This window comes from Canis lupus, chromosome 7 (genome assembly GCF_011100685.1).
Source record: "Canis lupus familiaris isolate Mischka breed German Shepherd chromosome 7, alternate assembly UU_Cfam_GSD_1.0, whole genome shotgun sequence".
NCBI classification, from domain to species: domain Eukaryota; kingdom Metazoa; phylum Chordata; class Mammalia; order Carnivora; family Canidae; genus Canis; species Canis lupus.
The window spans coordinates 5,025,542-5,052,906 of NC_049228.1; the positions used below are offsets into that span (position 1 = coordinate 5,025,542).

Sequence of the window (27,365 nt, forward strand, 5' to 3'; positions counted from 1 at the left end):
GCCATTTGCAGGTGTTCAGAATTAAGAGTCAGCACTGGCTTTCCTCTGGGGGGAACTTCCAAGCTCCCAGCCTTGAAAGATACTAATATTTTATTTCAAAATGGAAAAAAAATGCTAATGTAACATTATAATCTCCTTAAAATTTTCCTGAACTTGTTTATTCTTTCAGAATAAATCCAATGCACCCAGTGAGAATAATCTGGCGCTACTTTGCAGTGGTTCTGGTGATCAAACAGAGTGGCATCTTGGACAAGATGACAGTGCCCTCCATGGCAAACACCTTCCTCCCTCTCCCCGGAAGCGGGTTTCCTCCAGCGGTTTGACAGATTCTTTGTTTATCCTGAAAGAGGAAAACAATGAAAAATACCTCAGTGTTGACAATGTGAGGGGGCCTGCAGTCACGGAAAAGCCAGCTTCTACTTCAGGATTGGATTTCCAGCTAGCTCCTCCTGAAGTTTCCGAAAATGAAAAAGGTAAAACAGAAAAGAAGGAAACACTAAGCCAGGTTTCAGATGATCTGCTCACACCCAGCCTTGGGCGACATTCATCTACTTTTGTTCCTTGGGAGAAAGAAGGGAAAGAAGCCAAAGAGACTTCAGAAGATACTGGACTGCTTCATGAAGTAGTGTCATTATGTCACATAACGTCTGCCTTCCAGCAAGACTTAACCATTTCAGAAGAAAACACAAGTGGAAACCAAGCTTAAATCAACAATTAGTAGTCACTCTCTTGTATCCAGGCTTCTATGGAGGCACTTTAGGATTCCATGTAATCTCTATAGTAAACAACTATTTGTAGGAATGACAATTCTTAGTACTGTCTAAAAAATTATTTTTCATTTGGAACATACATTTTCCCCATTCATCTTGTGAGTATATATTATCGATTGATTTTTAAATGTAATGCTAATTCTTCTACTGTGCTCTTAAATCAGGTACTAGTTTGTATGTATGTTGAAAGTATATGTGAAACATATGATTTCCCAGTATTTGGTGCTTAATGCCATTCATTTTATTTAAACTAAGTATGCATCTATAACCCTTGCACATAACCAGTAGCTACTATACTAATCTGGTTGAGCATGAACTGATCAGGATATCAAAACTTATCAAAACTTGCCTGAAACTGCTGAAACAGTTGACCCACTAACTGCCTTAATCCTAAGCCTATATTTAGCATACTTTAGTAATTTATGGAATTAACTGTAAATTTTGAAGGATAAGTTATAAGTGTTCTGCAGAGCAATAATGCCTTTTTCTATTCATTGAATCAAGGACAAAATTCATTTTTCAAAGTTAAAAAGCTCTCTTGTGGACACTGCAGCCATGTTTTTCCAAAATGTATAACGGTACACATTTACCTTCCACTCAGTGGAATATATGAAGTGCTAAATTACAATGTGATATTGATGACTTCTGTTTACAAATGAGACACTTTAAAATTTTTTTCAGTCTCTCTGTATGCCTTTGCTATCTAGGAGTCCAGCCCCAGAGAGCCAAATGCAACACAAACTGTCCTGAGAAAGAAATGTTCCTGTCTTTTTTTTTTTTTTTTTACCTAACATAATAACTCTCTATCAAAATGTTTCTCATCATAATTGACTTTATACTTTAGAAGTTTTAGATCTATAGAAATATTATGAAGAAAGTACAGAGAGTTCCCATTTTGTCCCTGTGTATAGTTTCCTCTATGATTAATATCCTACATCAGTATGGTACATTTGCTGCAATTAGTGAACCAATATTGATAGTCCATGCTTTATTCAGATTTCCTTCGTTTTTTCCCTAATGTCTTTTTTTCTGTTCCAGAATCCCATTCAAAGATACCACATTACATTTGGTTGTCATGTGTCTTTAGAGTCCTCTTGGCTGTGACATTTTCTCAGATTTAACTTGTTTCTGATGACCTTGATAGGTTTGAAGAGTAACGATCTGCTGGTCAATTATGTTATAGAATATCCCTCTATTAGAATTTGTCTGCTATTTTTCTAATAATTACACTGTGATTGTGGGCTTGGGATAGGAAGATTACAGAAGTAAAGTGTCGTTTTCATTGCATCATATCCAAGGTACATAATGTCAGCATGATTTGTGAATGTTAATGTTGACTTTGATAACCTAGGAGGTGGTGTTAGGTTTTTCCACTATACCCTTTTCCCTCTCTTTCTATGTTGTAGTCTTTGGAAGGAAGTCACTGTGTATAGCCCAAACTTAAGGAGTAGGGCTTTATGCTTCGTCTCCCTTGGGGAGAATCTACATAAATTATTTGGGATTCTTTTTGCATAGGAGATTTGTCTCCTCTCCCTGAAATTCACTGTGAAACACCGAAATTCATCTCCAAAGGAATCATGCATGCATTGACTCTTTCATGATAGGCTAGACTGACAGGAAAAAAACCCCAGTGCTGTTATGATTAATTGGATATTTGTGTATTCAATATATACTCTGTACATCCCCAATCATGATTATTTTTTAAAAATTGTCATTTTAGAAAAAATATTTGAGAAACTATCCAAGAACCCTATCAGGACTGTACCCCCCTAAAATATTTACTGAAAGAATTTAGTTTTTAGTTTAAAAGTCCTAGAAATGAATTTGTTAAAAACATTGCTTAAAAATATTTGTCCAGGTCAATCTTTAAGTAATTTAAAGAAAATGACCAAGTTTTTTTCTTCTTTAAACCACATTCCAAAACCTAAACAGATATGTTTTATGGGGGACAATTATTCAGTCATGTTAGTAAAGACAAATCTTGTTTTCCTTCCTTCTAAGGAAAAAAAAGTGTTTAATCTTTATTTTATTAATATAAAAGTAAGACTCGCAGTTCTTGTCAAATCTTGTCTATATACCCATTACAAAATTACATTTCACTTTGTCAAAGCATGTAATAAGTCGATTTATCAGAAGAGCTGTTTTATTAAATGAAAAGGAAAAAAGGTCACTCGGGTTGTTAATATGCTTGGCAAATATTTCTTCATAATTTTTGAAAAAAGATCTTTCAATATGACTATTGGAATGAGGCATGTTTTCCTTCAGAATTCATAGTCTGAAGAATGAGATAATTATTAGTGTAGCTTAGGTAAAATTAGAGTTTTTGTCCATTTGCTTAATAAACATCATGACCTCAGAAATGCAGGTTCTTCTATCATCTGGTCACCTCATGAGATGTTTGACTACAAGACGTGTTGCTGCGAGGATATTTAGCCACTCACAAGTACACTTGCGTGAAGGTATTTTGAACTGGATTTGTGCCTTATTTTAACATGCAAAGCTTTTATATTCAATATTTAAAAAAAGCAAAAACAAAAGCTCTACATGTTATTCTTGGAAAACATCCAAAGGACTAGTATCCAAGAGACTGCTTTTCCAAGAGTATTAATTTTTCAAATCATTAATATTTTACGTATTCAAAGCTTGCTCTTAAACTAGACTTCCTAGTATTATGGTGGTTATAGGGAGAATAAAATGAAGTTAAAGTGAATTCTGAAACAAAAGTATTGTCTTATTTTCTCCTTTGTTCATATTTTCTATTATAACTGAATGAAGTATTTGTAGACTCCTCTGCCGTTCGGATTTGTTTTTCAAAGAAGCTATACCTGTTCTACAACAGTTATATAAATGAATAAGATGTTAGCTTTCGTGCATGGTCTTTTATGTGGCCTCCAAACCGTCATGATTCTCCCTGAATCCCACTCTAGCTTTTATCCTTTTTGTCCTTAAGTATTGCATCCATGATATGTCAGGGGGTGGATAGAAGAGTTGTGAATTTAGGAGCTATTGTTTTGTTAAGTCAACGTGATGTTAAGTGGTAGATTTTGATGGTTACCTAGTTTGGCATATTTTAGGAAGGCACCAAAATATAGCAGAATGATTTCTCTCTATAAAAATTAATAACTTGTCCATTTAGGAAATATTTTTGACTCTTTGTACCATTGCATGCAAGGTACAGTAACTGGGGATATAAGGAAATAAAATAATTAATATAGTCCCTGCTATGAAGGAACCAATTAAGAGGAAAAGAAATGACAAATCTCTGTTAATAAATGATTACTTAGAAGTTATTAACCCAAGATTCTAACACCAAAAAAAAAAAGTCCTTTTAAAGCTGCTTAATCTAAAACATGCTCTAGATAGAACCACAGTATCATTTCTAATTTCATTAACTGTATTATTTTAACAAAGTATAACAATGCTGCTATTTTAAGATACCTACTTTTAAAGGACAGACTTAGAGGCTCTTAGAAACTAAGTGTCCTTGTTTCTCTGATTCTCTGTCACCACAATGCTCCATCTTTGGGCCAGGCAGCATAGAGCTCTATAATGGAATGATGCTCCTTTGCAATACTTAGGCCACTTTATCTTACTTTAGGATTAACTGAGGGTGTAGGTGCATGTTGAAACTAGTTTTTACTGTCTTTATCTTGATAATAGCGTTCCCGAAAAATAGCCTCCCCTGTCCCCGCCTCTTAAAACCATATGTAACAGTGCTGTCATACGGACTCTGTGCTAATATCCTATTAATAGGATCCAGGAGTGTTCATGAATTAGTTGTTTCTTAAAGTAGATCCTGATCAAGGGGAGAAAACTGTGAATATTCTCATAATCAGCAGTAGCTCTTCCTTCTCATCTAGAAAATCTGGATTTTCAGGAAAAGATTATTTTCATGAATACATTTTCTAATGCAAATTCCATTTTGTTTAGCATAAAAGACCCTGATTCTGCGTAGATATTTGTAAGTCAGAACACAAATTTCAGAAAGTAAAATGAATACCCAAGTCTAATTCCCCAAAGCACTTCTTAATATAAGGAAACAGCTTTTACAGATTCTGTGTCAGTACTCACATCTTTCCTGTGTTGAGTCCAGTACTTTGTTAGTGTCTGTTTTTTAAAGCTTATGTAAGAGGCAGAATTGTTTTGAGCAAACAGGTTAGCATTTTCATTTGGTCAAGTTATAAGGAATTATGTGTATTTAGAAAGAAGCATATTTTATTTTGAAAATAATAGGATTCTGTGCAATATTTTTCCTGCATAATTTAGTTCATATAAATATGCACATCTGCTTTGGTAGCAGATGCCTTAAGGTCATGTTTTTCAGTATTTGTGTAAAACTGTATGTAGCAATGTTCTATGTGATTTTAGAAAAAAATCTTTATATTGTTGGCAGGAGAAATGTTTTTGTTTATTTAAGATAATTATGGATATTGCATTATTGTATCATAACTAACTGCCTCAGCGACAATAAATATGCAATAAGAAAATCCTGAACCTTAGGTTAGTATTGACAATACTATTACTTTAAAAAAAAAGTGTATATAATGCAAAATGCTGATTCTACACATGTACATTTAACAAATATTCAGTTCTGTACCACATAAATCTAAACGGCATTTGTATGGTGATGACCACATGTGTAGATTGTAATATCCTTTGTGATGAATCTTTGGTAAGATTTATAAAGGGCATTGCCAATACTTCTTGACTGTCTGTAAATTAAGTTAATTTTTTGTATAATGTACAGTTTGTTTAACCTTAGAGCTTCTATAGATTTCTACTTTTATTATACTTGAATGAGGCAGAAAAGCACTGTGGAAAATCTGTAGCTCTGGATGCAATATGCAAACATACCAAAAAATTAAGGTACTGAGCAGCAATGTTAACTGGATGCCTTATATCCAGAAAGCTGTGGGGTTTTTCTCAAACCATACTTTAGTCAAGTAATTTAAAATACACAATCTTTTACTGTTAAAAGGCTGCAAAGTCGCAAATGATTACCTCTTTGATGTGAGAAACCTTTGGGTCTCTTGTGTCTCCGTGTTATTTCGCTTCCCAGATGAGAGCCTTAATGGGGTACCTTAACAAATCCACCCTCTGGTTGGTTCTGTGATGTTTAGGACAGGCTAGAATTAGAACTCCGTGCATGCTAAATGACCGCAAGTATCCTATCACCATCCTTCAGGTGGTGTCACTTCCAGGTGGTTATTTTGAGAACCATTTAGTGATCGTATACCAAAAGCAAGATCTCCTGAATCTGTCACGGTTTATTTAGTACTTATGGCAATGCAAACAAGTATGAACTCCATGAAGTCTACAACTTAGTATGCATAAAGTCCTTTCTTATATAAAAGGTACTTGAGAGGTTAAAACGGGACTTTCCCAAAGCTTATTTCTTTTTGCTTTAAATGAATAACTGTTTAAAAGGACTGAAAATCTTGAGCTCTTTGCTAGACACGGTGACAAAGATCTGTCAAAACCTACCCAGCATTGAGATTTGTTCACTGTTCTTGCATCCTTGAGGCTACAGTATAAATCATCTCTGAAAAAAGTTGACTACTATTGGGAGGACATTGTGCATAAAAGTATTGTTTGGGGAATTGTTTAAAAATATGCAAACACAAATATTGGATGAATTACATACTACCATAAAGTGCCCAACAATGCAGTGATGAAATAAAATTGGTCATAATTAACATTTTGCATGGTGGTGACTCTTCTTTTCTAATTAGCCAGTTGCTCTCCTCGGTGTTCTAGGTGGATGTGCTGTAGGACCCGGCCATCCTCCTCTCTGAGCTTCGTAACTGCTACAGTGTAAACTCCAGCCTGGATCTTCCTGACAGGTCTGTTTGAGAGGCATCCATTCTTTCATGTGTGGTCACCTAATTTCATGAGGCTCTAACCTCATAGAATAGGTAAGTGGAATGTCCCTAGATAGACCAGAGCAGGACTGTCCAAGTCAAACAACTGTAGCTCTGGATGCAATATGCATGCAATATTTATTGACTTTGATTTAAAAGTTGAGGACAGAAATCAAATGCAGTAAATGTGTGTGAACAGTGCTCCAGAGACTAGAAGGGTGAGCACCCAAGAACTATAATAGTCCCACCTAAGGCAAAAGTCAAATTCCTACTGCAGCGAGCACAAAGTTTCCCTTTGGGTACAGAATTTTGGGGAGTCGTATGATGAAGCTGTCTTGTTTCCGTAGAAGCAAAGGTCTGACAACAAGAAAAGAGAGTACTATCCTTATAAGCCTCAGGTTTAGCTAGCTTTTATTGATTTAAAAAAATGGACTTTCTTTGTTTAAATCAACAGGGAAAAAAATCAACATACAGTTGAATACAATGAAACGTTAGTTTCAAGTGTATGTTGATTTTTATTTTCAACATTTTGCCTACCACCTTCACAGGAAGTAACCTCAATACCTCTAAGTGTCTGTGGATGAGAGATGGTCATATCTTAATTTATAGACGCAGAAACAAAAAAAAACGTAATTATATTTTCCTTATGTATAAGTGAAAGAAAATATCCTCTTTGGAGTATTCTTATGTAGTGAGTCTGAGAATTTTCTTGCTTAGAAGGAACAGAATGAGTTACAGGATACATAAAAAATTTGTACATATGTGAAAAATACAGTATGAATAGCATGAAAATAGTGCACTGTGGATGTTTCCAGGTGAATTAAAACCTTCCCCCAAGTCCTCCCATTGGTTTGAGTCTGTTACTTAATTTCCCTGAAGCTTTAAATCCTTTTATTTAAAATAGAAGTGTATGTTCCTAGAATGAATTGTTACTGAGAACCTTTGTGTATATGGTTGAGTTCATGGCATTTTGGAGTATACAACCGTAACATAAAACTATACAAATCTTATATTAATCTAATCCAGTGACTTTCAAACCTAGCTTTTTATTAGAACTGGCTGTATGGCTTTGAAAAGAGGGGGGAAATGCCTGGATCATGTGGATCATGTTCCTAAAAGTTTCTGAGTAGGGGCACCTGGGTGGCACAGTCGGTTGGGCAACCAAATCGGCTCAGGTCGTGCTCTCTGATCCCAATCTCAGGGTTGTGGGATCAGGCCCCACCTTGGGCTCTGTGCTCAGCGTGGTGTCTGCTTGAAATTCTCTCTCCCTCTCTCCTTGCCCCTCCCCGATGTGCACCTGTTCTCTCTCTCTCTAAAGTAAATAAATCTTAAATAAGTTTCTGGAGTAGGTACTGTAATTAGTTCTTTGTAGACATGAAGAAACTGAGGAACAAAATAGGTAATATCCTTAAAGTCCCTTACCAACAAATGACCAAGCTGGGATGTGAGCCTGACAGGCTAGCTTCACCTCCATAGTAGGCGGAAATGCGGGACAGAAATTAAATGGCAAGCCAAACATGCGTTCTCGATATGATTTTCTCTCCTGTCAACTCTCTCCTTCATTAGACAAGCCTTTTTTTTTTTTCTTTTTTCTTTTTTCTTTTTTTGCCAAGTTGCACTATGCAAGACTTTATTGTGGAGTACGGAATTTCCCAATACCCTTTGGTGAGATTGTGTTACTGTACAGATTCTCCTTTTCTCTTTTTCTTTCTGTCCTCCCATACTCTCCAGCTCAGCTAACTCAATCTTGACTGAACCTTGTTGTTTATGTGTTGTCTGTGGTATCCTTCGCCCTTTTGATTTTATGTGCTGTTGTGGGAGAGCAGGTGGGGGGAGCCCCACCTTGAGTATGCATGCTGACTGTGAGAGCATGCTCAGGGAGACCAGGAAAGCTGTTCAGAGCATCCGAACACTTTCAAAATCTTCACAGATGTTTTCTACAACTTTTTCTTTAAATTTTTCTTTTGTCCAAGAACCAGCATTGGAGGCAGCCTTCTTACTCTTTTTTGTTACTTTAGGATCAGGCTTACTTTAAATATGGAGACTGTTTCATGGTGATAGTGTTTGTAATGACACCATTTAAGCAAGGCTTTAATTTCAAGGCGTGTGTTGAGAATATACACATTCCTTTTTATAACTCCAGTTTCTAAGTTGAGGTCTCACTTTGGGATATCCAAACACACTGACTGTATTCACTTAGTACTTTATTCAGCTTTCCTCCAAATTTAAACTTAAAAAATATTTTTAAGTAAGAGCTAAGTTTTCAGAGATTTGGTAAATGTCTGAATTGGATACAAGACATTAGGGCAAAAATCCCAAGTTGTGAGACAAGTGTTAGGAGAAAATGCTTTTTTACGTTATGGGCTCCTTATAAGGGACATGCTTACTGACAAACTATTAGAAAAATACTTGAATTTCTAAACGAATGACAATTGAGACTTGAAATTAGTCCTTTAAAAACTTTCTGCTAGAAAAATTGAAGCGATTATTTCTCGTCAAAAATATATTTAAAACATGGGTGACCATGCACATAATAGCAAAGTAACAAACACTCTGTATAACAATCAAGAAATGCTGTTTTGGGGGACTATTGCAGAGTATTAATATTCATGTTTGACTTGCAATTATAAGGCAAATTAAAAGTCTCTGGACCTCTTGATCCCAAGATTTTAAAAGGATTTTCAAATTGCTTTGCTAACACTCATGTATTACAAGCTATAGGTTAGTCAGGGTTAACAGTGTTAACAGTACAGACCATTATGTATTTTGAGGTTTAAACTGAATAATATACACAAGCAACTGGCATTTGGTTTGTTCCAGTGATTTCTCTACGCGTATTTGTTTGAGGATTTTGAAAATGTTAGCATAGCAGGAAAGAATTTAGAGGTCATCTAAAACTTATTGGTATTTAAATTATTTGATAGAATCCTCATCAGATTTGACCCTTGGCACATGGTAAAGCAGGTCATGATCTCGTTTGATACCATGGATACTTTGAACGACATACTCAGCAAAGTGGAAATTTCAGCCTAATTAGCTGCATCTTATTTTGTGATTTGTCTTGAGTGCCCTTGCTTGAAGGCTGAACTTTATTTTTTTTAACCTTTCTCATCCTATCACATTTTAAATGTCACCAGACCAGCGTTTATATAGTTGGCTTCTCCTTTCCCTCTCTTCCCCATCCTTTACTACCTCCCTCCACACAGGAGCATGTCTTTTGGAGCTCTGCTACTTTTTTGCCCTGGACAATAAAACAATCTCCCTTCAGGATAAGTGACTCCTTTCAGAAATTTCTATGTGTTTTGTGCAATCTTTTCTACCACCACTGTGTCTCCTCCCAGGTAAGATCGATAATGTTTGATTTAAATTAATGATGTACTTGGCACCAAATGCAAGACATTTGGTGATTTTTTTTTTCATTAAATGAACAGAATAATTCTGCTATTTAGAATGAATGTGAGGAAAGTATTATTATATGTACTGGTTTTAAAATCAGATTGGTATGTTCCAGATATGTTTGAATAATTCAAAACACCTGCATTTTGATAACCTCACATGGGTTAGGAAGTATGGAAAGCCTTAGAGGTCTGAGCATCTGTGAAACTCTCCTTCCATAAAAGAATGAGTTGGGAAATTGAAGCAGGAGTAGGAAACCCTTTGGAGGGAACAGATCCCTGTATTTAATTAACTTTAGTGATCCAACACCTAGAAGATGAGAGGTGCAGAATGTAGGGAGATGCCCAGGAGTTACCAGCCAGCTCAGTTTGCTTCCTTGTTTTATAGGTGGAAGAAGTAGCAGAAAATGATTAAGGAGTGGACTTTACGGCAGAACAGAATACTCTGTGCTGAAAAATAAATAGTATTGAACAAGGAAAACTTAGATCGCATTTCCTTTCATAGGTCACAAAGGGATATGATGCTGATATACAAGAAAGTCTACTGGGACCCAACACTGATGAGAGAAAAATAGCTACATCTGCCTACGAATGTTTCCACTAACACGGCAGTTACTCGCTAGGCAGATTTTCACCATCTGCGTGTTGATCCAGGTCACCAGTCAGGGTTACGTGTGCGTATCTGCCTTGCAGAATCCTGGGGTTACCAGGCTCTTATCTGTGTGTCCTAAGATCAGGCCATTCTTAGGAGCAGGTGGAGAGATTTGTTCAAACTCTTCAAGGGAGTTAGTGCGTGGAAAGGACTCTGACTTAAGTGTGTGTTGACCACAAGAGAGGCCTAATCTCCTAATGAATTTGAAGAGACTAAAAAGTTCTGGAAAGTGCCAATTGTTGCAGGAGCTGTGTCCCCTCTAACTGTTACCTGACGGCTCAACCTTGGGTTGGGGTAAGGGAACAGTGCTGATTTGTGCAGCCACTGCTGACCTGGCGACGTTTACGGGACCCAGGAATACATCCCCACCAGACCTCTCTCACAGTGGCCTCCGGAAGCCTAATCTACAGAGTAGGAGTGGTTGATGGAGTCCTCTGAGGCCACCGTTGCTGCCTGCATGCTTTACTCCTGCTGCCACAAGTGACGAGAATGAGACACCCGTAAAGGTCAACACATCAAAGGGAACTAAGGAGGCTGCAGTACTTCAATGTCTTCAGCCTTTCCTATGCTCTACCACGAGTCACCATTGAGGGAGTAGTGAGGGTGCCCTTTATCTTATCATAAAAGGAGAAAGCAGAGATGATGAGTTGATATTTTTCATTCAGATAAGAAGAAGCAATCTTGTAGGGATTGGAATTTCAGGATTTTTCAGTGGGGATTTGAATTAATGAGTCTTTAATAAATAGCAGGAGAGTATGACTGGAAAAGAGGTTTACACTCAGGAACTCGGTGGGAAAGAGAAGTTAGAACACACAGTTGGATTGAACATTCCGTGAGGAAGTTCACATTTAAAATGGTAAGTGCTCTGTTTCTTCAACTATTGCTGCAAACATTCAATGATCACAAATACCTGTTTGTTTTTTTACAAAGAGAGCTATTTAAAGAGAGCAGTGATAAGGGCCGGATTAGCATTCTTATCCTCGACCTGAGGACACACTCACTAACTACATCCCAGCTGGCATCTCATGCCAGCATAGAGAAATTTTTAGACTTAAGGGGAAAATAAATTGACTTCAAAATGGAACTTTTTATATCTAACTTGTAGCAGTGATGAAAAACATCATGGCTTCCCCAAAATCTGTTTTTACTTTCTCTGTATAATTGATTAAATAATGTGAAGTTTGTTTAGTCTCTTGTCAGCAATGACTTTCATGCAGGGTGATGACTTGTTGTCGACCAATTTTATCCCTAAATGCTACCAGGATCTCCCTTGCAATTTTAAATTATGAATTGATCTGCCATCTTGAAATATTTTTTTTTACCTAGATTTATTATCTCTAGTTTTAATTTCTTGATCAAAGAAAACAGAAATAGCTTCTGAAAAGAGGCCTGGTCGCCCCCTTTAAAACAAATTGAATATATTTATTAAACAAGATTTAAGATTAAATATGCAAGGCAACAATGAGTTTATTTTTAGGACACTTCTGAATCTTTCACAATTGTCTCCTCTCTGGGCTAGTAATTCTTGAAGACTGATACGAGGTCTACTAAGATGCTTTCAATAGATCAAAACAATATTCATGTAAGTTACTGAACTCCATTAAATCTAAATAAATGTAATATTATCATTTGGTTGTGTTTGGCCAGTGTTTTCAAGAGAGAGGTTCTGGACTTAATTTGTATTTCATTTCAAATAATTTAGGTGGCCTCTATCAATATTGTATTTTCCTTTCTAATTAAAAACAATATTTCCTATATTCTTTTTCTCCCTTTGACAAACCTCTCATTCTACCAAAGCAACAGCACTCTACCACATACAAAATAAAACAACAAATTGGAATCTCCCCTAACGTGATTCTGGCCATTTCACAGGGACAGTCCATGATTATTAGATTGTCCTTGATCCTCTTCAGTTTGAGACACTTAAGTACATTTACTATAGATTCATTCAATATTTGAACTAAATTAGTACTTGGCCATGGAGGGATGCTGGATTGAAATCCGTGTTCTAGTCTGATCACCCGTTAAGAGGACCTTCTGGCTTCCCTCTGTCTACCAGAAAATGAAATATCAATGCATTAGAAAAATAACAGACTAGGAGATGTTAGGAGATGTGAGCTTGAGTTCCCATGAGGATGTCTATATTCTGGACCTCAGAGACCTAATAATTTTAGGATCTCTATAAAAGAAACTGTTTAAGAGGAAGACTTAACTGAATTTTTCCACATGACAGGATATTTTCAAATTGAACCTACACTTGGTGGTTAGCGTTTAGTTTTTTTATCTTTTTGCAAAATTAATTTTTTCCAAATTGTTCAAACGGAGAGCATTGGGGGGGGGGGGGGGGGGCGGGGAGGGGGCGTGGGGGGGGGGGGGGGGGTGGGGGGGGGGGGGGGGGGGGGGGGGGTGTGTGGGGTGGGGGAGGGGGGGGGGGGGGGGGGGGGGGGGGGTGGGGGGGGTGGGGGGGGGGGGGGGGGTGTGGGGGGGGGGGGGGGGGGGGGGGGGGGTGGGGGGGGGGGGGGGGGGGAGGGGGGGGTGGGGGGGGGGGGGGGGGGGGGGGGGGGGGGGGGGGGGGGGGGGGGGGGGGGGGGGGGGGGGGGGGGGGGGGCGGGGGGGGGGGGGGGGGGGGGGGGGGGGGGGGCGGGGGGGGGGGGGGGGGGGGGGGGGGGGGGGGGGGGGGGGGGGGGGGGGGGGGGGGGGGGGGGGGGGGGGGGGGGGGGGGGGGGTGGGGGGGTGGGGGGGGGCAGGGAGGGGATTTTAGGGTATTGTACTGTTTGGTATTTGTCTTGCTTTAGTTCTTAGTTCGGAGTTGGAGTTTTGCGTGCGAATATGGCTGATATTTCGTTCTTTCTTTCTTTCTTTCCCTCCCTTCTATCTTTCCTCTTTTCCTTCCTTCCTTCCTTCCTTCCTTCCTTCCTTCCTTCCTTCCTTCCTTCCTTCCTTCTTTAGAAAAGCAGGAAAAATAAGTGTTCTGAATTCTCTCTGTTATGGGGAAACCAACCCCGAAGTCATCTTGTGGATCACTGCCCCAAGCAATAAATGGCTTTTGGATGGTGAGCACATTACTGATCGAATGGACACATCTAAACCCGTGACAGGAAGAGCTGAGTTGCAACAGGTTTCTGGAGCACCTATATTTGGGGACTTTTAACAACATCTATACTCGTATCCACTAAGGGTTTGCTTCATTTCAGCCCCGAATGAGCTCTGATTTTGAAGCCTCAAGCTGTAAACCATGAGCACCTCCAAGGGATATTCCACTTAGAGCTGGAAGATGTGGATTTGGGTGTGGTTTTCAAGGGGACATTGTCACCTTGTCACCCAACATATTAGGAGAATCTGGGATTGATTCCTAAAGCAACTGTCCTTAGGCCAGTACTGCCAAATATATTTGATGGATAATTGTTCCCGGGTTTCTGGAAACATGTAAAGTGAAACCTGGGCACCAAATCACAGAAGAATGGGCTTAAATTGGAAACATGCATTTTTGTCATCACTATTCGGTGCAATGCACAGCAGTAAAGTTGCACTTTTGCTGGAAGCAGATTGAAAATGTGAAAGGTCATATTCACTCCAGGATTAAGGAAAAGTGTCATGGTTTGAATCATACCCCTGTAGAGCATAAAACCAGGTGAAGTTGGCTCCCTAATCATTAAAAGGATGATTTACATCAAAATACCTGGGTCAATCTTGCTTGCTCTTGGGGATTATAGACGATTGTGATTCCTTAACAAAAAAGGCTTAAGGAGTAATCCCTAAAAGCCTGGGTAAAAAGAAAACAAAAAGTCATCTCTGTAAAGCAAAACTTTAAAAAAATATATTCTTATCATCAGTTGTTTGGGAGACTGAGAGACCTGAGACCTTTTGATTTATTTTCTGATATGGTGTTGAGAACATGCAAGTAGTATGTGCGGTTCATGTCAGTCTCATAGACGAGGTGACTTGGCCAGGAGAGCCCTCAGGGGCCATCTGGGGCACGGGCGGGGTGCGAAATAGTAAACTCGCTCTGCACAAAGCCCCTTCGTTTACAAATGCAGCAGAGGATGGATGTTCTGGAGGGTAGGACGACCGGTTACCCCCAGGGTCTGCAGTCTGTTCAGGGGAGAAGGCAGGAGAAACGGAGCTGCCCCTCGTCCTGCTAATGCCCCACTTATCCGAATAACAATAGTGAACCCCACACGCCCATGCGCCTGCCCACAGCGAAGCGCTTGACACTAAGAACTGTCATATATGCCCAGGGGACAGAAGTGTGGGTCCCATTTTTTGGACTAAGTTTACATCACCTGAATGGGACAGATCGGAAATTGAAACCGCATGTTTCTCTGTCTCCAGAGGCTCTTAAAATGAGGGACCGGAGTTCCTCTGTCGAAGAGCTGGTGTAGGTCCTCCGCGGGGCAACCACCGGCCTGGCCGCGGGCTCCCTCCAGGACCCTCAGGATCAGGAGCATCATCCACCTTCCCGGGGCGGTGCCTCCCAGACCCACCTGGGCAGGTGAGCCGCAGAACCCTGCCCCCCCGCCCCCGGGGCCCAGACCACCTGGTGGCCGGGGTGGTGAGGCCAGGAAGGGAGATGGGGCAGGTTGGACGGCCCACTTCAGGGCTGGTCCTTTGTCACCTCCTGCCTCCCTTGCCCTGGCTGGGACCGCAGGGGCCTTGCGGCAGCCTCTTGAGGCCTTCCCGTCACCGGTGAGCGCACCCCTGCTGCGCTTCTCCCAGGGGCCGCCCCGGCCGGGCCACCTGGGCAGCAAGTCACGGCTGGGGCCGCTCTACACCCCGCCCAGGGCCCCGAGCCCCGAGCCCCGCGCCCGCAGCGCGGAGCTGCCATCCAAAGAGAGCCCACGCTAATCTGGGGCAGCTGGGGATTTGCTGGTGTCAGGTACAAATTTGTACGACATTGATTCATTGTTTGTTCACAATAGAAAATATCGATTGCGTTTTAGGCCTGTTCTAGGTGAATATGGCAGTGAAAGAAAAGAAGTTCTTGTCTTCATGTAACTTAAATTCTAGTTTGAGGAAGTAGAGACCAAAAATGTCTATGATTTGACAAGTTGTGACAATCATTGTGGAAAAAATTGCACAAAGGTCAGGAAGATGATGGGTAATGAAGGAGGATGGAAAGAAGCTGGACAGGGAAGTATGGGGACAATGAAGATGAAATGGGTCTCGCTGGGTGGAAAGTATTTGCAGACAGGAATGACAATTGTCTCAAAGGCTACTGAGAGGGCAGGTTAGCTGAGAACTGAGGATCCAACACCGTGTTTGGCAGCGTGGAGGTCGTCAGCAACCCTGACGTGAGCTGTTTCATGGAGCGGGGTGCAGAGAAAAGTCGGATTAGTCTGAGTTCAAGAGAGAATGAGGGAGAGGGAGGAGAGGCAAAGAGTATAGAAAACTCTTAGGGGGATGTTTTGCTGAAAGGGCTGGGGAAGAAATGAACAGTAACTGAAGTGGGCCCCAGGAGAGAACCTGACATCACAGGAAACCTGACCGCGTGTTTGGTGCTGTCGGGATGATCCAGCAGTGGGAAAACAGATGACGTGGAAGAGAGAGGGAGAACTTCTCCAGGGATGTCCTCCAGCAGTCGAGGAGGATGGATTGCTCTAGAGCAGGTTTTAAAATTCATGTCATTAAAATTTTTGCGCATATATCCCAAATATACATGTATCTTAAATGCATATGCTATTTTACTGTGTATATTTTAAACTTTAATTTGTATGCTACCTTAATGTTTTAACTTTAAAACATATATACAATTCTAACCAAATCTTTAGTATTTTCTAGTATTTTTCTCTCTGTACCCCACAGATAGTCTTACACATTTACCCCTTAAAGTGCATACACCTCACTTTGGGGTTCTTTCTCACCTTTAGACAATGTCACTGACACTGACTCTGACTTACCAAAGAACAGCTGGAAGGAAAGAGTCCGGTCTTTTAGGTTTGAGAATTTGAGTTTTCCTTTTATCTTATTTTATGTCTAGGGAAATAGGTTGACTGTAAGCTACCCCTTGTAGAAAACAACGTCTTTTAATGTAATGCTTGAGATGATGTCGTTAAAAGATCTAACTTCTAAGAAGGTTCCTCAAATGCAACTAGAGGCTACCTTGATCACATGTAATATCACAAAATACAAAAAATACTCATAAAAGGAGAATGACCACATTTCCATTTTTATTAGTTGACATTGGGTCACTTTTTAAACATAGATCATTCCCAGGGCTTTCTTGAGTCCATGATTAAAAGGCAAAAGTGTGCATCTCATCATAGGTGTACAACTGAAACCTTTCACCACATGATAAGAAGAGTGAGAATTGCATTTTGTAGTTTTTGCATTAAAAAAAAAAAAAAAAAAAAAACACTGTCAGCTAATGGGCAAACGAAGAAAGGTGTCCCCAGGTTGCAAGGGGCAAAAAGTCTGATAGGCACTGGAGGCTTTCCCAGAAGACACTGTCCTCTGGGAGGTATTTTTGCTAATTATGAGGCTGAAATTACTGGCGCGAAAACATTGTTCTGGGGTTGGCTAATGTAATGAAACGACGATGTCGGGTTGAACCACGTAAGTCCTTAAGGCAGCCGAAGGAATCTTGCCCAGGGTTTCTGTGAAATCCCAGTTGTAAATTGCTACGTCCAGATACGTTGGAAAGACAGTCGGGTGCAGTCCTCAGCTTCGCAGTGTGCGGATCTCTTTCCCAAGGAGACAACGCTCCTAAATCAGCCTCTCCAGGGCGGGGGGTGGCCTCATGCTCCACATTTCCACTCGAGAGCCCTCCTTTTCCTGACGGCTGGGGCTGTAGGTTCCCTGAGTTGCCCTTTTGTTGGAGGCAACCACAGAAGCAACCACGGCCAGAAAGAGGATCAACAACAAGACTGTCGTCACCGAGCCAATGGTGGTGAAAACGTCCGAGATCAAGTCATCTGCCAACTGGAAGGATCGAAACAACCGTGAGGGGAGTTAGGGAGCAAAGGTAAACGTTCAGGACGTTGGAGCTACCCTGGGATGCACACCAAGCGCAAGGCCGGCGCCACTCAGTACCGACAAAGCCCAAGGTACGGAAGGGAAGTCAGCCTTTCAGACCACGGTTGTACCAGCCAAGGGCCAGAGTCGGAAAGTGTGGCACGAACTATCCGCGATTCCCTCTGCGGCCTCATCTCCGTGATGGGGCTCACTCACGCGCCAAGGCCTAAGGACCCCCGCCGTCTATCTCTGAGAGTTCTCCGTCTACACCCACACATTATTCACCGTATCTTCCCTCCCTTGCTGGAAGCTCTGGTTTTGAATTGAAGGAATAGTTATTTTACGGGCTTTTTGTTTTTTGTTTTTTGTTTTTGTTTTTGTTGGAAAAGAAGCAAATTAAATTATCTGGGTCTCCTGGGAAAGATCCCGAGACAGTGGAGGAGCTGCACGTGCTAGTCCCGCGGGCCCTTTCCACAGTCTTGGCTTTGATTTGGATTCGATGTGACAACTGAATTGTTGTAAAAAAAACAAAAACAAAAACAAAAAAACCTCAAAAAACCCATAGGCGTTTGATGTCGAACCAAACATCTAGAGACAGAAAACTGCACGTGGAGCCCCGTTGGGAGGAGCTGGATCCTGGGCTCTCAGGGCTGTTCCTCATACACAAAGGTTTCTTTAATGTTCGTTCACCTGGGTTTGCTGAGCACTTTCTAGCTCTGAGTGACAGGAGACTGCGATTTAGGTGCAGGGCGGTGTGGAAGGTAGGAAGCAGCCACTATATGAATTTTTTGACCGATTTTCAAAGAAATAGTTTGGTCTCAGTAAAAGTGGGATTAAACGAGGTCCCCTTTTCATTTAGCTTTCTCTGTGACCCCATCACCCAACCAAGCTACTGATACATGGAATCTTGGTTTAGTTGAGCATCCTAAGGAGTTTTATATATCTTCACTCTCCTTAGTCTTTTTTGGTTCAAAGGCTTACACCGTCACACAATTAATTTAATATCGTATCTCTTCATAGTGCTGTGCTCCCTACCAGTTCTGCTCATTCACTCAACGCTATTGACCATCTATCGTGAGCACTTTATCGAGCTAGGAAATGAAAATACCAAGATAATCCAAGGTGTTGTAAGTGGTGAACCACTGAATTCTACTCTTGACCCAAATTGCACTGTATGTCAGCTAACTAGAATTTAAATAACACCTAAGAAAAAGAAAAGGAAAAAAAAAGCAAAAAAAAAAACCCCAAAATTCCTACACAAAGTTAGGTATTTTAGCTCAGATTCTGTGATAAGAGGAGGGAACCCCCCCACACACACATACACATATGCACAAATGATCAGAATATTTTATAAACACAGATTATGATAGTGTCACAAACAAACCTATTGGGGTGCAGGTGGAGTCGTATTGGAATGTGATTGTTCTTTGAAGGGTGAGAGAACATTCAAATATTTCAAGCAGGAACTTCTACTTGGATGGAACAATTTGAAATAAAAAGGATGAGGGAACATTAAAGTCCTTAGCGTTTGGGGCAACGGTAAGAAATCCAATGTGACCAAAAATATGGTCCAAGAATACGTGTGTTTGAAATGGGAAAGGATTTTAAAAGTTGGTAAGAGATAGAACCATAAAGTAGATTCATCTTATAAGAAATTTAAGTACCACACTGATATTCGGATTTTGTCCCATAGTCAGTGGCGGGGGTGGGGTGGGGGTGGGCACCGTAGGAGTTTAAGCAGTAGCCTCATGTGATCTGATCTGTATTTTATTAGTTTGGCTCTGGTTACAGGGTGACGGAAGATGACAGTGAAAGTGGGGAAGAAACGAGGAGAAAATAGGAGTTGATTTTCTTAGTCACGACAAGCAATGTATTTACCAATGGAAGGGGGATTGAAGGGAAAGAAGGGTTGAGGGGGATTTCTCAGGCAGAGTTGCTCCCTCTCAGACCGAGTGAGGCTGGGCAACAGCAGAGGAGAGACAAGGTGACTGATGCTTCCACATGAGATGACCGCGTAGACGGGGCTATCCTGGACGGGGACGCGGTACGTAGGAGGAGAGAACAGGTTTGTGCAGGAAGACGCTGAGCTCAGTTTGGGAAAAACTCGTTTCAGAAAACATTCAGGCATGTTGTGTGAGTAGATAGAAACCATCCGGCTCCCGTCTCCACTTTTCACGTGGCTCTGAAAGACCCTGGCTTGTGACCACTTTACGTCCCTCAGTTAGAGGAGCTTAGGAGTCAAGTACACAGAGAATTCAGAATCACAGAAGTCTGCAGTTTGGGGGGCAAAATAGTTTACCCCCGCCACAGGGCGAGTCCTCCTCCCGCCAGTCTGTGTGGCCCTTCCGAGAGTCATTACATCCTTTATCTGCAAAGACAGCTGCGGCCTGGGAAAAATGAGTGGAGCCATAGGCTTGGCCTTGAGAGGTCAAAGCCTGACAGGGCCAGCTGTAATCCCACCAGCAAGACCCCCTGCTACTGTCGGGGTGGCGGAGGCCTGTCCCCTTGTTCCTGGCTGCTGGCTTCGTCTTCGTCCGCCCCGTAAACTGTCATCCTCAGGAGGACACGACTGCTCCCCACCCCCGCCAGGTGGGGGGTGTGCGCCTCCAGAGAGGACACAGGCTGCCTGGTTTGCTTCTCTTGCCCGAAGGTTTCTGGGCCCTTCTCGCTCAGCCCGCGGCCGAGGCCACTAAGGGGGCCGCCACCTCGCAGGAGACCGAGGAGGCCCCAGAGTCCTTGTGACAGCTCAGTCGGGCCAAACCAGAGGCCGACGGCCGCCTGCCCCCTGCCCGCGAGGTCTCGGTGGTGCCAGGGGAAGCCCGCCGTCGAGGCCCGAGGTTCAGGCCCCTCGCGGCCACCTCGCGGCCACCTCGCGGCCCGCGGCCCACGGCCTGGCCTCCAGCGTCCAGAGGCCGCGTCCTGGCCCCGTCACTCGTCGGCATCACCTATAAAATCGGGGGGTTTGCACAATCCTGTGCGAGTCGAAGGTGGGAGGCGCCAGGAGAGGAAGGCCAAACGCACAGAGCCCGGCCCGCGGGCCGTCGTCGCCATGTGGGGTCCGAGGGGCCGTGGCTCGTCCTCCTGGTTCCACCGACGTCCGAAAGCTCACCCTGCACCCCTCAGTACCTGGGGGGACGGCCAAGGGAGCCAACCCCGAGCCCCACGCTGCAGATCCCGAGCCGCGATGAAGGCCTTGAAGAAGCAGGCGGCCGACCTCGGGCCGGAGCGGGGCAGCGGGCGCTGCAATAGGCTGCGCCGGGCGGTGGGTTTGGAAATCGCCTCCCGAGGGCCCGTGGCTTGAGGCCCCGTGGCTGGAAGGTCCTTTTTGCTCTGCTCTTCCTCAGCTGTGCTTAAAATACACAGCACCGCTGCGACCTTCGGGCCGCTGCACCTGCCCGGGGGGCCGAGGCCTCGCGCTGCACCCCCTAGTAACCTCCTTCCCCGGAGATACCCCCCAATTCATTGCACGCTTCGTGTAGGGTTATTTTTTGAATGACGTCCTTACAAGCCCTATTCAGTTATTATGCTTGCATCTTCTTAAAATGTGTATCTTCCCTGCGCTTAGTCGAAACTGCAATTGCTTTGAATTCCGTATTTGCAGAATAAGATACATGGGTGTTCCTTTTTATTTATTTATTATTTTCCCCAAGAGGATTCATTCTGAAACACCGACGGGCGGTAGCCTCCGTGTGGCCCAAGGCCAGGGTACACTCTGGAATTCGGAGGTGGAACTGTCAAGCCTTATATTTCAATTCTTCTCACTTGAGACTGTGCTGGAATATGCTGGAACCACAGGATTTTTTTTTCTTTTTGAATTTTTATTTTTAAAAATGTATTTATTTAAAAAAAGTATTTATTTATTTTAGGGCGGGACAGGCAGAAGGAGAGAAAGAGCATCTCAAGCAGACTCGGAGCTGAGTGCAGAGCCGGCCCAGGGCTGGGATCCCACAGACATCGCAACCTGAGCCCAAACCCTGTGTTGGATGTGACACCCACCGAGTCACCCAGGCACACACACCCCCGTTTTTAATTGTCTCTTTTTAAAAGATTTTATTTATTTATTCGTGAGAGACACAGAGGCAGAGACCCAGACAGAGGGAGAAGCGGGCTCCATGGGGGAGCCCGATGTGGGCCTCCATCCGGGACCGGGTCACGCCGTGAGCCCAAGGCAGACGGCAGCCCCTGAGCCCCCCAGGCGCCCTGTTTTAAATTCTTGAAAGCGAGTCTGTTGCTTCCTCCGCGGGGGGCGGGAACGCGCACCTGCTAACACACGGTCGCGGGTGGAGCTGCGGTGGCCGCGAGCAGCAGACCCGTGGGCCGCGGGCCGCCAGCTGCTCAGCCGCCGAGCGCCGCCAGGTCGCACAGCTGCCCCGGGGCGCTTCTCGTCGCCACCCACAGTGCACCCCCACCCCCGCCCTCACCCCCACCCCCGCCCGTCTCCCTGGGCCTGCTCGGGCCGCAGAACACCTCCCAGCCTTGGAGCCCGCCGGGGAGGCGCCGTCCCCGGGCCGACTGGGGGCGCGAGGGCCGGTGCACGGGCGCCCCAGGGGTGCCCACGAGGAGCTGGGGCGGCGCACCCCGGGCCGACTGGGGGCGCGAGGGCCGGTGCACGGGCACCCGGGGGCGCCCACGAGGAGCTGGGGAGGCGCCCCCCCCCGGCCGTCGGGGTCGCCCCCGCCCCAACGGAGCAGCTCCCCCAACTCTGGAGGACACGGAATGGGGCGGCCTGTCCAGGAGAAGACCGGGGCCACGTCGGCCCTCAGCACCTGTCACGGGGTCTAGGGCGGGTGACAGCACCGAGGAGAGCGTGGGAACCGCCCGCACGTCCGCAGGAGCCCGCGAAAGGCAGGGAACCTCCTGGGGTTTCTCCGCTTGACCTCGCGTGTCCAAGGGAGGGCCCGCAGCTCCGGGAGAGCAGGACCCCCAGGGCCACCTGCCGGGGCCACCTGCCAGCGCCTGGCTCCGCCGCCTGGCTTTGGCGAAGTCGGCCGTGAACGCGGCGGCCCCGCTGCTGGGGACGCTCCCGGCTTACACCGCCTCCGCCTCCCGGGGCAGCCCGGGGCGTGACCCCGGGTCCCGGGATCGAGTCCCGCGTCGAGCTCCCCCACGGGGCCTGCTTCTCCCTCTGCCTGTGTCTCTGCCTCTCTCTCTCTCTCTCTGTCTCTCATGAATAAAATGTAAAATAAAATTTAAATAAAATCTAAATAAATCCAATAAAAAAATAAATTAAATAAATAAATAAATAAATACCCGCCTCCCGGGAAGCACCCAGAAAGCTTCCGGAGTCGGGTCTCCCACGGCAGGTGCAGAGTTGGGACCTGGAGCTGTTGGGGGGTCCCCGCTGGTCACCGGCCCAGTCCCGCTCCAGGAGGCGAGCTTTGGAAACTGGCTTGTGCCGGTTTGTGTTCCGTGGGCAGGTAAGGAAGAGCGGGACTTCGAGAGTTAGCGGTCAGGGGAAAAAGCACCAGAGAGAGGAGGAGGCTTTGCAAGGCTGGTTCGAACATGTAGCTCCCGACCCTGCAGCCAACGCAAACTGAGGACGTTGCTGGAGCTCTCATCCCACAAACTCACACATGCAAAAACAAAAACAAAAACGAGAGAGAGAGAGAATGAGAGAGAGAGAGAGAGGATATTCCACGGTTAAGACCCAGGAGAGCAGTTCTTGCGAATCACTGTTGCAACAAGCAGGTCTTCCATTTGGTGGATGTTAAAACCTCCCACGGAGACTTGCGTCCTTGAACTGCAGCTTATCAGGGAGTTGCTAGAAACAGCCATTTCCATAGTAATCTTGAATATAGGCCAGAACTCTGTTTTTGAAATTAAACTTGCTGCAGCGGCCAATTTTCGACCATAAATACACTGTCCACTTTACAGTTAGGAGGGGGGTAAAATCGAGCCCTGGGGAGCCAAAGGAGAGCACGCAGGAAGGGCCCTGGCACATCCGGGGGCGGGGGTGAGTCACCCCTGAATACAAGGCTTGGTAACGTGAGCAAAGGGTGGGCGTCATAGATCCCCGTCAGGGCTGCGGGCAGGGCACAGGGGACAGAGGAGGCACCAGGTGTCCAGGCCACAGGCTGAGTGGCTCGGGCCTCCGCGCGGCTCTGCTTCTCTTGGGCATACTGGTGCCTCCCTAGGGCTCACTGGGCACAAACCAGCGGGGAGCCCCAGCCCCCCCAACCCCGGGATGGGGCGAGCCTGCACCCCGCCCCTGGCTGAAGCCTTTCTCACCGAGCCATCACCCCCTCCACCCGCACTGATCGGGGGTGTCCACACCACCAGCCCTGGAAACTCCACTGAGATGAGAGTCGAGTGAGCACAGCACGGGGAGGCACGGGCCTGGGAATCTTCCCCAGTGACTTCCAGATCCGGCCTGTGGAAGAGTCTGGAACTGCGGCGGGGAACTGGGGTGTGGGTACATGGGAGAAACACGAGCCCCTGGCAGTGGATCCAGCATCGGCTACGTGCCCGGTGCTCTAGCGCTGGGTGACACCTCCCCCCTGGCACCTGGCACCGCGGGGGCCCTCCCCTGGACCTTCGGGGAGAGGGCTCGGTGGTTCTGAGCCGGGAACCCCCCGGGACACTGATCACGAAGGGTCGCGGTCCCGCGCTGTGGGGCTAATTCTGGGTCACCCACGGCGCGCAGATGCGCTGCGGGTAGAGATGCGTGGTGCGCGGGGCAGCGCGGTCCCAGCGTCCCGGGCCTTGGGCCCGGCATTCCTAACCTCAGGTCTCTAACCGCTGGCTTGCTGCAGGCCTTGGGCCCCGCATTCCTAACCTGAGGTCTCTAACCGCTGGCTCCAGGCCTTGGGCCTGGCATTCCTAACCTCAGGTCTCTAACCACTGGCTCCAGGCCTTGGGCCCGGCATTCCTAACCTCAGGTCTCAAACCCCTGGCTCCAGGCCTTGGGCCCCGCATTCCTAACCTAGGTCTCTAACCGCTGGCTCCAGGCTTTGGGCCCGGCATTCCTAACCTCAGGTCTCTAACCGCTGGCTCGCTGCAGGCCTTGGGCCCCGCATTCCTAACCTGAGGTCTCTAACCGCTGGCTCCAGGCCTTGGGCCTGGCATTCCTAACCTCAGGTCTCTAACCCCTGGCTCCAGGCCTTGGGCCCGGCATTCCTAACCTCAGGTCTCTAACCGCTGGCTCGCTCCAGGCCTTGGGCCCCACATTCCTAACCTCAGGTCTCTAAACGCTCGCTCCAGGCCTCTGACGGTCGGGAGCTCAGGTCTGGGGACACCGCCTTCCGATTTTTCTCCCCTTCATGGGGGGAGTAAGGGATGGGATCGTTTTCAGGGAAAAACCTTGCCTCTCCCCATCTCGTTCGAGAACAGCACCCCGGCCGCCCACAGTCAAGACTGCATTCGGTTTTCTTTTTTCTTTTCTTTTTGGTTAGGTATGTGGAGGTGCAGGGCGGGGGGAGGGAGGGCTGGAGTGGGTTCGTGAGGGGAGGGGCGGTGAGGGGGAGTGGGTTGGAGTGGGAGGGAGGTGGTTGAGGGGGGCGCGTATGGGAGAGTAGTATGGGCGGGAGGGACGGGTGGACTTTGCTTTTTCGAGGATTATTTCTCTTTTTTTTTTTTTTTTCTGTTCGTTTTTTTTCTGTCTTTTTTCTCTTTTTTCCTTTTTTCTTTCTTCTTTTTTTCTCTTTATTTCTCTTTCTTCTTTCTTTTCTCTTTTCTTTCTTTTCTCTTTCTTTTTTCTCTCTCTTCTTTTCTTTTCTCATGTGTGTGTGTGAGAGAGAGAATTTATTGTTCAAAGATAACAGCTGCCATTCACGCCAGCCCGGGCTGCGCTCACACAGTATTGTCACTCCTGGGGCGGCCCAGCCAGGGGGGGGGGTCTCAGGGAGGCCGCCCCTCACCCTCCCCCGCGAGCGGCTTCGTGTGTGCCCCGAACACAGACCTGCGCCACCTGCTGGGGCACGTCCACATCCCCTGCTGGGACGGAAGCTCCGTGGAGCCGTAGGTGCCTCTCTGCCTCGCTCCCTCTGTCTCCTGGCCCGGGGCTCCCCCGGTGCCTGCCCGATGGGGGGCAGCGTCTTGGGGTGCTGCCGCTGGCGCTGGGGGTGGGGAGGCAGGGAAGGAAAGACAGGCACCTGGCCACGGTGTGGCCACGAAGGCAGCTGGATGTTATTCCTTTATGCAAAATTCGCCACAAATGATCTTTTTTTTTTTTTTTTTAACCTTTTCCTGCTCCTCAGAGCCAGGATGAAATCAACCTTTGGGGCCCAAGCAGCAGCTGCTAGAGACCATTTTTAAAAAATACAAAATATATGAGATGCCCGGCTGGCTCAGCGGTTGAGTATCTGCCTTCGGCCCAGGGCGTGACCCCAGGGTCCTGGAATCGAGCTCCACATCGAGCTCCCTACATGGAGCCTGCTTCTCCCCTTGCCTATGTCTCTGCCTCTCTCTCTCTCTCACATGAATAAATAAATAAAATCTTTAAAAAGCGAGAGAAAAAAAAGACCTGGGAAGCAAGCTGCACCTGGTGACCACGGCCTGTAGTGCGCAGGGGAATGTGCTCACATGGCTCATTGTGGGTTTGGCCAAATTCTGTCCCTCCCCTTAGGACTCTCAGGAATGAGCACCTATTTCCTCCAGAACATTTCAATAATACAAAGTGCAGTGTTTTGCACAAAGGGGCTGATCAATCGTTATTGACTCCACACTTGTAATGCTCCTTGCTCAAGTCAATGCACTATTAAATTGTTTTCAGTCGTAAGAAGAGTCCTGTATAATTGGCCCAGAAAGCTGATTGGGGGTGCTCTTCATTCACTCCTCTGTTCACGGGTCCATTCACTCAGCCAATAGATTTTCACTGAATGCCTGCAAAGCTTCAGGGAGCATGTTAGGCCCTAGGTAGATGGAGTTCAAAGGCACAGCCATTGTCTTTAAAAAACTCAGGACTTAGTGGTAGGGCCTGGCGGTTGGGGCAGCCACCCCAACAACCACAGGCCCATGAGAGAGCTGTGATGTTACAGGTGAGGGCAAAGAAAAGAAAAGGGGCAAGAGGGCGACTTCCTGACGGCCCCCACATTTCTCAAAGGAGGGCCCTGGGAGGTGGAGGTGAAAAAAGGTGTTGAAGACAGAAGGAAGCACCATGATCCAGTGGCAGGGGAAGGAGAAGGGCAGGGGGGATGTTGGCACACTTGCTCTTGCCCAGGACGCCTGAGGGAGAACGAGGTGCTTATGTAGAGTCTCGAAGGGAGAAGGAGAATGAGGAGCAGCGGCTCCTCTGTCAGGAGAGCGTTTGCCCAGCCCGGGCATGGAAGCCACCTCGATTCCTTTCCAGGAAGCTCGGTCTCCTCTCCCCCCGGGGAGCAGGGGCCAGCGTCCCGGGCGCAGTTTCAGGTATGTTCTCTGCTGGTCATTCCCCAGCACACATGGCCTGTACCTCTTATTCAAAATGTACCAGCTTCGAATGTCTACTTCTCTTTCTATTTCTATGCCAAGAGGCCTTTATCAACCAGGGGCTTATCGGGCAGAAAGGGGTTTCGATTCCTTTATACCCCATCTCTGCCATCGTGAGTTTGAGAAGGTGACTGATGAAGATGTCAGTTGATTTTATACAGAATTTCAATGGCAAGAAAATATTTAGCAAATGACTTAAAAGGCAGAGAGATTTGAGATTAAAAGATACTAAAAAGCAACCACCTGGCAACTAAATGCGATCGATTGTATCCTGGATGGAAAACAAAATCTATAAAGGAAGGACTTTATTGAGACAATTAGAGAAAGCTGA

At 45.6% G+C, this 27,365-nt stretch overlaps 2 protein-coding genes across 6 annotated transcripts in view; one reads left to right on the forward strand and one right to left on the reverse strand.

Moving 5' to 3' along the window:
* DENND1B (DENN domain containing 1B) overlaps nucleotides 1–6,468 on the forward strand; it is a 267,328-nt gene extending 260,860 nt beyond the window's left edge. For all 4 annotated transcript variants that reach the window (XM_038541978.1, XM_038541976.1, XM_038541977.1 and 1 more), the window contains one exon: nucleotides 170–6,468. In XM_038541978.1, the coding sequence (XP_038397906.1) occupies nucleotides 170–706 (537 nt within the window). In that variant the 3' untranslated portion in view covers nucleotides 707–6,468. The remainder of the gene's footprint in view (nucleotides 1–169) is intronic.
* A 10,364-nt stretch (nucleotides 6,469–16,832) lies between these two features.
* Nucleotides 16,833–27,365, reverse strand: part of CRB1 (crumbs cell polarity complex component 1) — a 213,222-nt gene continuing 202,689 nt past the window's right edge. For both annotated transcript variants that reach the window (XM_038541982.1, XM_038541983.1), the window contains exon 12: nucleotides 16,833–17,596. In XM_038541982.1, coding sequence (XP_038397910.1) covers nucleotides 17,381–17,596 — 216 coding nt within the window. In that variant the 3' untranslated portion in view covers nucleotides 16,833–17,380. The remainder of the gene's footprint in view (nucleotides 17,597–27,365) is intronic.